Genomic DNA, 16,822 nt, shown 5'->3' with positions numbered 1-16,822 from the left:
TACCCATAAATGATTATAAAGCTTCAATAAGTATGTTTTTGCTAACAGAGCCAGGTTTTTTATCATCTCAAAATTTACGTTGTCTTGGCCTGGAGCAGAAGAGTTACAGTTAGATAAAGCATATTCAAATTCCTCTTCTGTAAAAATCTGGTTATAATATATATCCTCTAATGTTTCAAAATTCAATGGGACAGCTTCTTCACGGGCTTTAATGGTTCGAAAGTGATCATCTATATTGATTATACTACTTATTGCTTGGATGTTACGCCCTAAAATATTCGAAATTGCAGTACTATCATGTACTGGTTGGCCATTATGTATTAGTGCATGTCTCTGAGATCTAATATGAGATCCGTTAATTTTCCTAAATTTTTCCCAGACTTTACTTATTGAGGTTGTATCAGATATGCTAGATACATACTTGTTCCATGACATTATTTTTCCTCTAATGGCTTCCCTTCTGAATCTTGCCGAGATCCGATTGTAATGAGGTTTTAGTAGACTGATTTCTATGATAATGTCTACTAGTTTCTTGGCAGTGCTCTCAAATTTTAGAGGTCTTTTACTTATGGCATTAAATCTATTATGCAGGGTTTCTAATCTTCTACCTATAATATGTTTTTCTTGTATCAGGTGGGATAGTGTGTCAGACCACCAGGGTACTGAGTGTTTCTTGGGATTAGTAGTTGACTTAGGAATAGATTCGTCAGCAGCTGTAATTACAAAGTTTGTGAAGAAATCTACCGTCTCATCATGACTTTGTACTGCTGTAAATGGATGGATCTGGCTGGTTTTTAAATTTATACTGGTCCCAGTCTGCCTTATCTACATTATATCGTGGGACAGTTGTGTTGGGGTATGTCCCAAACAAGATATTAAAATTGGAAAATGATCACTGGTATATGGATCATCTAAAACATTACCAATCAAATTTGTCCACTATATTAGGTGAAGCAAATACTTAAGTCTATGGATGAAAAACTTCCATGGGATTTTGAAAAGTAAGTGCTAATATCTCCATCATTTAAAATGCAAAGATTATGATTGTCAATCATATGCTCAATTTTGTTACCATGTGAATCTGTTTCATTACAAAAGGAATCCCATAATGGGCTGTGGGCATTAAAATCTCCAACCATTAAAAAATCATCACGTATATTCGGTAATACTTTGAGGTAGAAAAGCATTTGACAGAGTAAACTACCAGAAGCTCTTCCTGAAGCTGCATAAAAGGGGCACACCCCTAAATCTAATTGGCATTTTACATTGCTGGTTCTCCACACAGCAATTCTGTGTCAAATGGGGTAACATATTGTCGTACACCTTCGGCTCCCTAAACGGGCTTCAGCAAGGGGGCATTCTCTCTCCATACCTGTTAAATACGTACACAGATGCCTTGAATGTCAAACTGAACTCACTCCCAATTGGATGCACTGTCAATGAAACAACTGTAAACAACCCGTTACGCCGAAGATATGGTTCTGATTTCCCCCATGAGTGCAAGGTCTCCAATGACTCATCGACACTTGCCGCCAATATGCAGAGGGAATTTGATATAATCTACAAGTAAACGAATAACTCAGTTGCATGTCGCTGCTCCTGAGATCGCTTAAGCATATTGCAGAACCACAAATTTTCCTGGCAAACCATCGGCTGGAATTTGTGCACGAATTTCCGTATTTGGGTCACGTTATCATGGACGACCTAAAAGATACTTCAGACATAGAACAGAGGCAAAGATCCTCTGGGACTATACTATCAGAACGGATAGGGTGATACGTGCAAACAGACCAGACGTGACGTTGATTGACAAAGTCAAGAAGAAAGTATCACTCATTGATGTCGCAATACCATGGGACACCAGAGTTGAAGAGAAAGAGAGGGAAAAAATGTTTAAGTATCAAGATCTGAAAATAGAAATAAGAAGGATATGGGATATGCCACTGGAAATCGTACCCATAATCATAGGAGCACTAAGCACGATCCCAAGATCCCTGATAAGGAATCTAGAAAAACTAGATGCTGAAGTAGCTCCAGGACTCATGCAGAAGAGTGTGATCCTAGAAACGGCACACATAGTAAGAAAAGTGATGGACTCCTAAGGAGGCAGGATGCAACCCGGAACCCCACACTATAAATACCACCCAGTCGAATTGGAGGACTGTGATAGAGCAAAAAAAATAAAAAATAAAAATAAATAAATAAATAATAATAATAATAATAATAATAAAACTGTTATTACAAAATTCGTATGTGATAGTATTTTAAAGAGATAAAATTACTAACCTTTCCACTTCACTTACGTAAGGATAACTCCTCTCTCTTACTGAGATGAGAGAATTTTTATGGTAGATGTATGTGTTTATTAATATCTTCAAATAATAATAATAATAATAATAATAATAATAATAATAATAATAATAATAAAAATAATAATAATAACAATAACAATAATAATAATAATAATAATAATAATAATAATAATAATAATAATAATAATAATAATAATAATAATAATAATAATAATGTGGCATTGTGGCAAAGTGGGTTAGGTCGTCAATAGACTGGTTAAGCAACATTGGGGCTGGTCAGTCGTTGGATGGGTGACCGCTCTCCTCGGCATTGATTCCTTGGGAAAGGATCTTTACTATAATTTCCTCAGTCTACTCAGCTGTAAATGAGTACCTATTCCTGATGGGGTAGGGTCCAGCTATGGGTTAAATAGCAAAACTCAGCAATGATTGAAAAAAATGAAGGAATAAATGACAACATAAATGGAACCTCTGGCAACAAAGGAGCTTCATCCGGCAGCCAGGTATTCAGCCCAGTTGAAGGGGAAGACGGTCAGGCATTTGGAGATCATTATCCAGCAACTGACCAACACAATGACAGTAACCAACAGCCAAAGACTGGAGCTACAGAAGCAAACCAGAGGAAGAAATGGACTAGAGAAGAAAATAAGGAAATATGGAGATGCTACATCAGAAGCAACCCGATGGAAAGAGGATATAGAAGAAGGTTGGTCAACATCTGGAATGAGAGGAATAACACCCCCCAAACAGAGCAGAGGCTGGCAGACCAAGTAAGAAACATAAAGAAAAAGAACTGGCTCTCCCCAACAGAAAGAGAAGAAATGGAAAGGGAAATGACACACAGCGACGAATTAACAAGACGAAGAACTGAGAGATGATACCACAGAATACGACAGGGATGATGAGGTATCAAACAACAACACACTAAGAAACACCGACGAAGTAACAGAGTGGACGGAATGGGTAGAAAAGATCAGACAATGGATGGAGCCAGATACAGAGAAAACAAAGATCCCCTCCATGAAAGCCTACAACATCAAGAAATTAATGGAGAAAACAAGCGAGGTCAATGAAATAATGGGAATAATACACACCACCAGTATCACAGAAACAAATAACTTGGCATATGCAAGAGCAAGATTAGTAGCAGAGCTGATGGGGATACGAACACCAACACCACCAAAAACAGCCAATCCAACAGAAACCAAAACAGCAACCGCCTCGGAAAAGGCGCCTGGAAAAGCAAATCATGTTGTTGAGATCTGACTTGAGTAAACAGAAAGAAATGGCAGAAAAAAGGCTAAGAAACAAGAAAACGAGGGAGGAACTCAACGAGAAATACAAAGTACACAAGAGGGGACTAAACAACTCAATAGAAGATGTCAAACAGAGGCTTAGGGCCAAAGCACATAAGACCCAGCGGTACATGAACAGGAATAAAGAATACCAACAGAACAAATGATTCGGAACCAACAAGAAAAGACTATACAGCCAACTAAGAGGGGAAGACAACCACCAAGAAATTCCTGAAGCCAAACCAAGTAAGAGACTCTGGGAAAACATATGGAACAATCTGGTATCACACAACAAACATGCAACATGGCTCCAGGAAGAGGAAACAGGGAGAATAAAACAAATATTCACCAAGATCACGACAGACACAGTTAGACACCAACAAAAGAAAATGCCCAACTGGAAAGCCCCAGGTCCCGATGAAGTCCATGGATACTGGCTCAAAAACTTCAAAGCCCTACACCCAAGAATAGCAGAACAACTCCAGCATTGTATCACAAATCACCATGCGCCCAAATGGAAGACCACATGAAGAACATATTTAGCACAGAAAGACAAGAGTAAGGGAAATATAGCCAGTAACTACAGGCCAATCATCTACCTACCAATATGTGGAAGTTACTAACAGGTATCAGTGAAAGGCTATACAACTACATAAAGGAGACAAACACAATCCCCCACCAACAGAAAGGCTGTAGAAGGAAGTGTAGGGGCACAAAAGACCAGCTTCTGATAGACAAAATGGTAATGAAGAACAGTAGAAGAAGGAAAACCAACCTAAGCATGGCATGGATTGACTATAAGATAACCTTCAAAATGATATCACACACATGGCTAATAGAATGCCTGAAAATATATGGGGCAGAGGAAAACACCATCAACTTCCTCAAAAATACAATACTTACAAGCTATGGAATAAGACTAGCAAAGGTTAATATCAGGAGAGGGATCTTCCAGGGTGACTCACTGTCCCCACTACTCTTCATAATAGCCATGATTCCTATGACAAAAGTACTGCAGAAGATGGGTGCTGGGTACCAACTCAAGAAAAGAGGCAACAGAATTAACCATCTGATGTTCATGGACGACATCAAGCTGTATGGTAAGACCATCAAGGAAATAGATACCCTAATCCAGACTATAAGGATTGTATCTGAGGACATCAAGATGGAGTTTGGAATAGAAAAATGTGCCTAGTCAACATACAAAAGGGCAAAGTAACAAGGACTAAAGGGATAAAGCTACCAAATGGGAGCAACATCAAACACATAGTTGAGACTGGATACAAATACCTGGGAATAATGGAAGGAGGGGATATAAAACACCAAGAGATGAAGGACACGATCAGGAAAGAATATATGCAGAGACTCAAGGCAATACCCAAGTCAAAACTCAACGCCGGAAATATGATAAAAGCCATAAACACATGGGCATACCAGTAATCAGATACAGCGCAGGAATAGTGGTATGGACGAAGGCAGAACTCCACAGCATAGACCAGAAAACCAGGAAACATATGACAATACAAAAAGCACTACACTACAAAAAGCACTACACCCAAGAGCAAATACGGACAGACTATACATAACATGAAAGGAAGGGGGGAGAGGACTACTAAGTATAGAGGACTGCGTCAACATCGAGAACAGAGCAGAATATCTGAAATCCAGTGAAGACGAGTGGCTCAAGAGTGCATGGGAAGAAGGACAGATAAAAGTAGACAAAGACCCAGAAATATACAGAAACAGGAGAATGACAAACAGAACAGAGGACTGGCACAACAAACCAATGCACGGACAATACATGACACAGACTAAAGAAGTAGCCAGCAATGACCCATGGCAATGGCTACAGAGGGGAGAGCTCAAGAAGAAAACTGAAGGAATGATAACAGCAGCACAAGATATATGGAAATAACATCTCTCCCATATGTAGGAAGAGCAATATGAAAAATGAAACCATAAACCACATAGCAAGCGAATATCCAGCACTTGCACAGAACCAGTACAAAAAGAGGCATGATTCAGTGGCAAAAGCCCTCCACTGGAGCCTGTGCAAGAAACATCAGCTACCTTGCAGTAATAAGTGGTACGAGCACCAACCTGAAGGAGTGACAGAAAACGATCACGCAAAGATCCTCTGGGACTATGGTATCAGAACAGATAGGGTGATACGAGCAAATAGACCAGACATGACGTTGATTGACAAAATTAAGGAGAAAGTATCACTCATTGATGTCGCAATACCATGGGACACCAGAGTTGAAGAGAAAGAAAGGGAAAAAATGGATAAGTATCAAGACCTGAAAATAGAAATAAGAAGGATATGGGATATGCCAGTGGAAATGGTAGCCATAATCATAGGAACACTAGGCACGATCCCAAGATCCCTGAAAAGGAATCTAGAAGAACTAGAGGATGAAGTAGATCCAGGACTCATGCAGAAGAGTGCGATCCTAGAAACGGCACACATAGGGAGAAAAGTGATGGACTCCTAAGGAGGCAGGATGCAACCCAGAGCCCCACACTGTAAATACTACCCAGTTGAATTGAAGGACTGTGACAGACCCAAAAAAATAATAATAATAATAATTATATAACTGTAATTTCAAATGAACATTTTTCTTCCCTTTTTCTTTTTCTGTATCAATTTCCCTACCTTCTCTCAACTCCAGACGTGCTCGGAGCTCAGGAAGCTGTCAAATATGTCAAGTAATGTGACAGGGGAGGGGAATTAAAACATTCATATGTGAGTATTTTAAATACAATAAAATTTCCATTTCACTCTTAAATACTGTAAGGACAATTTTCTCTCTCTCTCTCTCTCTCTCTCTCTCTCTCTCTCTCTCTCTCTCTCTCTCTCTCTCTCTCTCTCTCTCAGCAAATGAATTCATAGACAGCCAAACAGATTGTTCTCTTTTCTCTGGAAAAGATATAGGCAGTCCCCGGGTTACGACGGGGGTTCCGTTCTTGAGACGCATCGTAAGCCGAAAATCGTCGTAAGCCGGCACGACGCTTGGAAATATGTCTTAAACTAATAAAAAGTTATAAAAACCTTACTTGTAATCCTTTGGTTACACTACACGTTGTTTCCTGTAGTTTTATGTACAACCTGGAGTTATTTTCATAAAAGAATGCTGGTTCTTGAAGGTAAAAACTATTGTAATCCTCTGGTGACACTACATTCTTGAAGTTTTATGTACAACCTGGAGTGATTTTGCCAAATCTTGAGGGCTACAAGAACAGCTGATTACTATTTACGTATCATATAGATTAATTAAAGCAAACGTATTTTTAAATAGGCTTATATATTAGTATCAACAAAACATTTCCTGCTATGAGTCAGAGGCCGTTTAATGAAACGAACACTTCTCTGTCCTATCTGTTCAGAAAATAAACATTACGTCAATCCCCGAGAACATTGTTGCCAAGGCGTCTCTCTCTCTCTCTCTCTCCTCTCTCTCTGATCAAATTACACTGGAACCTTGACATACGATTGCCCTAATATACGAATGTTTTGAGATACAACAGAAAATTTGCGAAAATATAAGCTTTGATATACAACGAAATATTTGAGATATGATTTTGCGATGAGTGTTAGTTGTATAGGCGACCGATAAATGGCGTTCAGTCTGTTTGTTTGTTGGTGCTGCATGTTAACACGTCGTTGTTTAGTTCGTTGTATTTGCGCCTATTTTTTGTGTTATTTTGTCTATTTTATTATTAACCATGGGTCTCAAAGCTAAAGACAAAGCAGGTGATAAGAAAAAACCCAAGAAAATTATTTCGATGGAAGCAAAACATGAAATTATAGCAAAGCATGAACGTGGCGTTCGTATCGTCGATTTGGCAAACGAGTATGGTCGAAATCCTTCTACAATATCCACGATCATCAAGCAGAAGGAAGCTATAAAAACCTTCCAAAGGCATCACCATTATTTCTAAACTACGAACTGATTAAAAAAAATAAATAAAAATTAGTTTAGCAATGTTATTTCATTAGTGTTTATTACGTAGTTATTAGTGTACATACGTAAATAAAAAGAGAACAAATCGTTCCCTGCCACCCTTCCCTACCTCCTCCCCCTGCTGGCCTCACGTCATCTTTCGTTGTGGTAAGTAAAATTCCTTTCTTTTTTTTAATTGATTTTATTAACATTTATTATCATTTATCACATTGCTATGTTATTTTATCATTATGTGTGTTATTACTCATTTATTTGTGTATAAATTGTGTATATTATATGTAATTTAGCTGTGTTTAGGTGTGGTTTCATAGCGCTAGAACGGATTAATACATATTACATTATTTTTAATGGGAAAAAATGCTTTGAGATACAACTGTTTTGATATACGACGATGGTAACGGAACAAATTAAATTCGTATGTCAAGGTTCCAGTTACTGGATAATGTCTCTCTTTGGATACTTCGATTTTGCCAAATCTTGAGGGCTACAAGAACAGTTGATTACTATTTATGTATCATATAGACTAATTAAAGTAAACATATCTTTAAATAGGCTTATATTATTAGTATCAACAAAACATTTACTGGCATGAGTCAGAGGCCGTTTAATGAAACGAACAGTTTCTTCTGTCCTTAAACTTGGAGTGTCGGTGGAAGACTCCTCTCTCTCTTCTTCTCTCGCCTCTCTCTCTCTCTCTCTCTCTCTCTCTCTCTCTCTCTCTCTCGCTCTCTCTCGGGTCTCTATCTCTCTCTCTCTCTCTCTCTCTCTCTCTCTCTCTCTCTCTCTCTGATCAAATTACTGGATAATGTCTCTCTTTGGATACTTGGAATTTGCATTGTAATCTAACCAGAAACTTCGTTTTGTTATTATTACTGGAAACAAGCAATGATTTTTTCATTATTTGCGCTTTTGGACTGTTATATGTAAACTTTGTGCACCGCAAGCTAGTATGTATTCATTCGCTCGGAAACTAGTTCTGCATATGAGGCGTCACTAAAAAACATAGAAAAATACGGCATAAAAAGTATCGAAAATCATCATAACCTCAAAATTTTTGTTGTAATCTAACCAGAAACTTATTTTTATTAATATACTGTGCTAAACTATAAAGGATTTTTATCATAGTATGCGTTTTTTAAAAGCGTCGTTGACTTGGAGCGTCGGAAGCGTCAGCGTCGTAACCTCGGAACAAGCGTCGTAACCCAGGACGGATTTTTCTATTGAATATTTAAGAAAAAGCGTCGTAACCTCGGAATGTCGGAAGCCGGAACCGTCGTAACCCGGGGACAGCCTGTATGTATTTATGGGAGGGGAAGAAGTGTTTCCAACAGGAGTTCATTTCAATCTTTTGATATCGTAAGGAGTTATTCCCTCTCTCTCTCTCTCTCTCTCTCTCTCTCTCTCTCTCTCTCTCTCTCTCTCTCTCTCTCTCTCTCTCTCTCTCTCATTATTATTCTCTATGTCTCAGAAATATTTCATAATTTCCCTCTTGATGGTCAGATATATGATGTTGCAGATTCAATGGTCTCTCTCTCTCTCTTTCTGTTGTTGGCTGTATGTATATATTTTCAATGGCAAAATGTTTAAGATGACTTTGAAATTATATTAACTGATAATATAGTCTCAAAGATTAATACAGTTGTAATAAGATAGTAATTTAAGGTATAGTTGAAGTAGGATGTTATTTAATGTATACATTTGGTATTTGAACTTTCAATATAGGCAGTTATAAACATTTTTAAAGCAGGTTCATAGTATTCGGGGTCCACTGTATTCATCAAGCAGAGTAGAATCTGATATTGTTAGTAAAGTATTGGCTAAAAACTGGGGTATGGAAAAAGTTTATGGGACTTAAAATCATTCATATACAACACTGGAGATAAAACTTACCCATGGCGTTCGGGATAGCCAACAGCAATATAAGACTGATCATGATGTGGTGAAGAAGAAAAAGCTTCACTTGGGATAAATTCATTGCAGGGGGTCATCTGTTGTTGATCCTCTGGTACAACAGGTAGTGACTGTTGTGATGAAACCCTTGACAGACTGCCATCCCCATTACCAATTATGGTCATCTGGAGAAAAATAAAAAATATTAAAAGAACAAAATGGTTTTATATTTTAACATCATTACACAATTTTAAATCTATACTATACTAACAATCAAGACAGACAACACACTATTCTCAGAAATAAAGGACAAATTTATGCTTTATACAGAAATATGCACCATAGCATGAGCTTTGGCAGAATGACTACCAGTTTATAAGTTACAAAATTAGGATTACATTAATACAAATTTATTATAGTTTATTTATACACTCTTTCAAGTACTAAACCGTTCAATAAAGGTTCTATATACACAAGGTTTCATCAATTTTATAGGCAAACCACTTAAAGCTGTATTTGTTTTTTAAGATTAACTAGTTGATGAGATGACCAGCACTATGGTCCTACCTAACCCACTAAGAAAGAATCCCTCCTTCTTAAGGAGTGAAATGTCATGTTTCGAGGAAAAACACTTGCAAGACAGTTCCAACAATCAGCAGTAAAAAGAAACAAACATTCACAAAATAGTACAATTCAAAGATTATCAAACTGGACAGAATAAATTTGAGATGAGGTGTTCTGCTTGGTGTTATAAGGTTGTCACAAAAGATGGACCTCATTTCTTTAGTTCAATGAAACATTTTCAGAAACAGTACCCCTACAAAAGAAGCAGAAAAGCTACCTTCAAGAGGAGAAAAAAGATAAGAGTGGTGAAACAATAAAGGCAGGGTCATTGACTGTGTGAATTTCCTCTAATCTAACTCCATAACAATGAGAAAATACTGAAGCATTGCAGTACATGAAAAATAAGCCAAACAAGGTTGGATAAAGCCAACACGGGCTTTATTCACCTAGTTAACAAAACACCAAATTTTTTAGAGGCAGATATAGCAACTTGACAGATGTGATCTCTTAAAGTTGGAATAACCTTAATGCCAAAAATTTTGATGGAAGCGAGGCTCAAATAATTGTTAAAAAGTATACTATAATGAAAATTTGGGAGGGAAGTCACTCAGAAATTCACATGATACCTATGTCCTGAAGTACTCAACATAACTAAAATATCTGAATTCCATTTGGAGATGTTCATAAGATCAATGTTGACAAATGAAACAGCAGCAATTAGTCACAGAGTACAAGCAACACTAATGCTGCATCATCATCATTATAACCATGAATAGTAAAATAAGTATGTACTGGAGATTGAAGAAAGTTACAAAAAAAATGTATTTGTTTCACTGTCAACAAAAAGCTAGAGAAAAGACAAAAGTCCAAAGTCCATGGGATCTATGAAGAGAATTCTTTGTTTACAGAAGGAATAGTGTCAATTCTATTTCTGAGTTTTACAGTGCTCCCCCACTTTTTCACGGGGATAGGTTCCAGAACCCACCGCAAAAATGTAAAATCCCCCCTAAAAATGCTTATAACTGCCAAATACCATGTACCCCTTACACTAAAATGCTTATTACTGCTATTTTAATAGTTCATTACAAAATAGTTCCAATAAAAATATACATCAAATTATCATACTACAACAATTTCATATCATTTCACACAAAAATACACCCCAAAACACCCAAAGTCAGATTACCCTCCTACAACTGTTACTTTAAGTATACATAGTGGAACCCCTGTATTTGCTTTCTCGACATTTGCGGACTTGTGTATTTGCAGATTTCTCTGTGGACCATATCTACCCATTATTCATGGGAAATTTATGTATTTGCAGTATTTTTCTACGAGAAATATCCACAAACTTCTGTATTTTCATATCAATTTCATGATTAAATGCCTTTTTGTAATAAAACTAATAAAAACCCAAGTATATGCATTTTAGTGGGGTTTTCTTGAGTTTGAACAAACAAAATTTTCATTTTAAGCGTTTGAAAGAAGTTCTAAGTATTCGCGGATTCTAGCTATTTGCAGGGGGGATCTGGAATGCATCTCCCATGAATACAGAATGTCAATTGTGCACCCCTGAAATGCTTATAAAATAATTTAACAATTTTCAAATATTAATATTAAAGTAAACACAGCAAAATACTATCTATAAAAGGACATATGAGTGGCATAATTCCGGTGGAAAGAGGTAAAGGTGGTCTGACGATTCCACTTACCTGCCTTCAAAACTCTTTGAACCAATAGATTCTTCCTAGAAGCGATGGAGGGGTCAAAACCCCTGAAATCATGAGCTTTAAGTCATAATGAGTTGTCACCTAAATTATACTTGTTCCAGCCAGTACTCACAAAAAGCCTTCAACACCCAGGTCTGAAGTATCGAATTCTTTTAAGATATTAGCGTATTGCCCAAACTGGACATAAGAGACTTTCACTAGGATCATCGCCAACAAAATCTGCAAGGGGCAGAGTTGAAAAGGACTCAAATCTGTCATTGGGAACCAATGCATTCTGAGTCTTAGCCACAAATTGCGGGACAAATTTGAAAGACTAAACTCCAGCCCCTTGAGTGTTCACCTCAAAAGAGATGGCATGATTTTCCCCAACTCTTTTGGTTGATGCTAAGGCAAGTAGAAATATGTCTTGAGGTTTAAAGCCGCATCCAAAGAACCCTGTAAAAGATCATACAAGGCATGAGCAAGGCTGCTAAAAATCAGCATCAAATCCCAGATAGATGGTATAAGTTCTCTAGGTGGGCAACAATACTCAAAACTTCATGAGAGCACACAGGTCTCCCTTGAGGAAGAAAGATCCATTCCTTTCAGATAAAGAACTAGTCCTGAAGCTTTTCCCACACGAGGGAGTCAGCTACTTGCTGAATAGAATTTCTGCTAATCAAAGTAGACTGCCCATCTCCCCTTGTACACAGCTGTTGATGATTTCCTGAGATACATAAACATCTCTGTTGCTGCCCTGCGAGAAGAGCCTTGCAAGAGATACCGGATAGTCTCCAACTGTGAAGAGACAGGGACTTGACAAACTGATATTATCATTTGATGTGGGGCTGACAAAGAAGATTGTGCCAAGGAGGAATCTCTCTTGGAGGTTCTGTCTGCAGGGCAAGAAGATCGGGGTACCACTTGGCACATAGCCACAAGGGAGCCACCAAAGTCATCCTGAGGTTGCGGGAGGTCATAACCCTGTTGATCACCTTACAAATAAGGCAAAAAGGTGGAAAGGCATAAATGTCCAGGTTGTCCCATGTATGTTGAAGGGTGTCTTCAGCTGCTGCCCAAGGGTCTGTAACTACTGAGAAGAATAATTCCAATTTCTTGTTAAAACAGGGGGTGAACAGATCCATCATCAGCATTCCCCAAAGGAAAAACATCCCTTCCACCACTTCTTGGTGTAATGACCATGCTGCTCCCAAGACTTGATTCTAATAACTCCATTTGTCTGCCATTATGTTCCTTTTGCCTGGAATGTACCTGGTTGACAGAACCACTAAGTGGATGATGTAATTGGACTGTCAAATTGTGAACATGGTGAGAGACTAGGCCCCCTGCTTGTTTATGTAAGCCTCCATCGTGGTGCTGTCACACATAACCACCACAGAATGCCCTACTACCTGATCCTAAATCCCTGAAGGGCTAAAAAGGCTGCTTTTAATTCCAGGACGTTGATATGCAGTTTTTCTTCCAGGCTCCAAATTCCAGAAGTCAAAAGATCCTCCATATGAGGCCCACACCCTTCAGTAAAGGTATCCAAGAAGAGAAGACTCTCTGGAAAAGGAGCATGAAGGGGCATCCCTATGCTAAGATTCCCATCATCCAGCCACCATGCCAAGTCCTGTCTCACCACCTGTGATACGGGGACACAGATGAATGGAGAATCCCTCATCAGGGACCAAAACTCTTTCAACCTCCACTGTAAAGAGTGGAGGTGAAGTCAGGCACGAGCTCTCAAAAGATGACAGGTAACCTAAAACGACTTGCCACTGACATGCAGGCTGTTTCTATTTTAATAAGAATGACCTCACAAACATCTTCTCACAAACATCTTGAACTTCTATTTTTGGATCTGAAGGCAAGACTCTCAAAGTGACTGTGTCTATCATCATCCCCAGGTAAAGAGTCCTTTGGCTGTTGGCTGGGAGACAAGATTTGATTTTTCCAAATTTATCACAATCCCTAGGTTAAGACAATACTGAAAAAGACAGTCTCTGTCTTGGATCAATTTCACTTGAAAACTTGCTAGGACCAGCCAGTCATCAAGGTATCACAGTAAGAATGAGCCAAAGTCGAAACCTGGGTGAACACCCTGTGAACACCTGAGAGGTGGTCGAGAAGCTGAAGCATAGAACTTTGAACATAAACCGTCACTCCCAGCATAAACCTAAAGAACTTGCCAGATGACTGGTGAACTGGAATCTGGAAGTAGGCATCCTCCAGGTCTATTGTCGACATAAAAGTTGTTCTGTCCAATGGCAGCAAGAACTGTACAGGGAGTTGCCATTCTAAAACGAGAAAACTTGACTGTAGAAACCCAAGGAAGGATCCTTCACTACTTCCATAGCTCCCTTCTCCATCATCTCCTCACCTGGTTCTGGAGAGTCAGATCCTTTGGCAATGGGGAGTAGATATCCCTGCTCCTAGCTGCTGCCAAGTTGCCAAATGGCTCAACATGAAACCCCCAACCCCCAAAAGGGGGGGCAGCAAAAAAAAAAAAAAAAAAAAAAACCCTTTGCCTATGACAAGGAGGTGTGAACAACTTGAAAGATTGCCCAGAACGTAACCAATTGTCCTTACCACAGACAAGAGCATCTACCTGTTCTACGGGAAAATCAGCGAGATTGGCCAAGGGTAATCCTACAGAAGTCTTTGCTTCTTTCTTGGAGTCTAAAAACTTCTCAACACCTGAAGACCAGTCTGAAGGAGTGGTTGCAGTTTCTTCCAAATTGTTGACTTTCTCATCATTTCAACAACTTCACTGTACATCTTGGCTAGCTTATTAGCCTCAAGATCCAAGTGGTAAGGATCCTCCATTTATAAACCTCATGAGAATCAGAAATATCAACCTCATTCTAAGGGTGAAAAGAACAGCTTTCTTTATATCCTTTGAATCTCCCAGAAGATGGAATTGGAGATGGGAGGACTTGAAGTAAAAGAATCTCAACGAGACACGTCAAACTTTGCATGGACGACTGGAAGAAAAACATCGAGAAGAACACTACTTATTAAAAGAGCGATGTGGAGAACAGCCTCTGCTATAAGAGTGCTGCCGAGGCTGATATCATGACCGAGTAGGATTCTGTACTGCGGGGATTTGTCACTGCCGTATGATCACGACCATATTTGAGATGAATTCTGTGGAGAGGAGCCATCATGTAGGCCAGTGTGGCAAGTCAATTGTTGCATGTGAAGCATGGTGTGAATGAATGGCTGTACATGCAGGAACATCATGACTGAGAAAACAAGGATGCAAAGGAAGCCATGGTCATACAAGGCTTGCTTGATTTCTTGATAAGAGCCTTGATTTCTTGATAAGAGCCTTGTCGTCTTTTCTTACATGGGTGGTCTAGCAGCCACTTCGGTATGGCTATGAGAAGAAGGAATAACAATCACCTCAGGCAAGGCCTGATCTGCTGCCACCTCAGAAAAACCTTATCTGCTGCTTTATGAAAACCCATAACTTAGCAATGATCGGGAGAAGCTACAGTCATGATCAAGTGGTCATAGAATTTAACGTAGAAACTACAGTGGAGTGTGCGCCCGTAAGCACCTTGGATGGAACATAGCCATGATGAGATAAGCTTACACCTCCCCCTTACTGTAATGAGAGAAGGAGAGTGGGAATCCAAATGTATACTGCAAACATGGAATGGACATGCGAAAAATTGCCGTGAGCAGCATGCTGCCATAGCAAAGGGTGGCGAGAGCTTTGTTATAGTGCCAGTGAAGTAGCCATCCTTTGGTGTAGATCAGGGGTTTTCAACTTGGGGTACATGTACCCTAGGGGGTACGCCAAAGGTCTGCCATGGGGTATGCACCCCCTTGGGTCTGGAATGAATGTAAATGCCGACCTCCAATGTGCTTTAGCAAAAACTGCTCCTAGGCCAACTAAGATAGTTAACCCTTAAACGCCGAATGGACGTATTAAACGTCGAGTCAAAATGTCTCCCGTATGCCGAATGGACGTACCATACGTCGACTCAAAAATTTTTTTTTTTTAATTCGCGGAAAAATACTTATAGGCCTACCAGCCGAAAACTTTTGAATCATGCGCCTTGGGGGATGCTGGGAGTTCACGGATCAAGGTGTTGTTTTGTTTACAATCGTTGCGCAAGCGTGAATTTCTTTCTTGCCGCACTAAAAAGTATCTGTGACACATCTCGGAAATTATTTCGTCACTTTGACATAATTTTTGTACCATTTTAAATTAGTATTATATATGAAAATGTGCGCATTTTTATGTAAAATACAACAAAAAAATACTCATGATTGTAGCTTTTATCAGTTTTGAGATATTTTTATATAAATAACGATAAGTGCCAAAATTTCAACCTTCGGTCAACTTTGACTCTACCGAAATGGTCAAAAAACGCAATTGTAAGCTAAAACTCTTATATTTTAGTAATATTCAATCATTTACCTTAATTTTGCAACTAATTGAAAGTCTCTAACACAATATTTCGATTTATGGTGAATTTATGAAAAAACTTTTTCCTTACGTCCGCGCAGTAACTCTTCCGAAAAAATCATACATGCGATTGTGGTAATGTTTGCACCATTTTAAAATTAGCCGTTACATAAAGTTTTATATATGGAAATGTGCGCAATTTCATGCACAATACAACTAAAAACAACCCATGGTTGTAGCTTTCATCAATTTTGAAATATTTTCATATAAAAAATTATGTGACAAATTTTCAACCTTCGGTCAATTTTGACTCTACCGAAATGGTCGAAAAACGCAATTGTAAGCTAAAACGCTTATATTCTAGTAATATTCAAACATTTACCTTCATTTTGCAACAATTTGGGAGTCTCTAGCACAATATTTCGATTTATGGTGAATTTATGAAAAAAAATAACATTTTCTTTATGTCCGCGCGGAAAAAATCTTCCGGAAAAAATCATACGTGCGATTGTGGTAATGTTTGCACCATTTTAAATTAGCCGTTACATAAAGTTTTATATATGAAAATGTGTGCAATTTTATGTAGAATACAACTAAAAATAATTGAAGGTTGTAGCTTTTCTCATTTTTGAAATATTTGCATATAAATCACGATAAATAGAAA

At 38.4% G+C, this 16,822-nt stretch overlaps 1 protein-coding gene across 1 annotated transcript in view; it reads right to left on the bottom strand.

The window, feature by feature from the left end:
• LOC135216294 (bridge-like lipid transfer protein family member 1) overlaps positions 1 to 16,822 on the bottom strand; it is a 661,298-nt gene that overhangs the window by 467,829 nt on the left and 176,647 nt on the right. Inside the window, exon 4 of the mRNA XM_064251460.1 lies at positions 9,463 to 9,647. Within this exon, the coding sequence (XP_064107530.1) occupies positions 9,463 to 9,647 (185 nt within the window). The remainder of the gene's footprint in view (positions 1 to 9,462; positions 9,648 to 16,822) is intronic.

Source organism: Macrobrachium nipponense, chromosome 6 (genome assembly GCF_015104395.2).
Source record: "Macrobrachium nipponense isolate FS-2020 chromosome 6, ASM1510439v2, whole genome shotgun sequence".
Lineage (NCBI taxonomy): Eukaryota > Metazoa > Arthropoda > Malacostraca > Decapoda > Palaemonidae > Macrobrachium > Macrobrachium nipponense.
The sequence above is the reverse complement of the archived record's forward strand: the minus strand, read 5'-3'. Positions and strand labels throughout refer to the sequence as shown.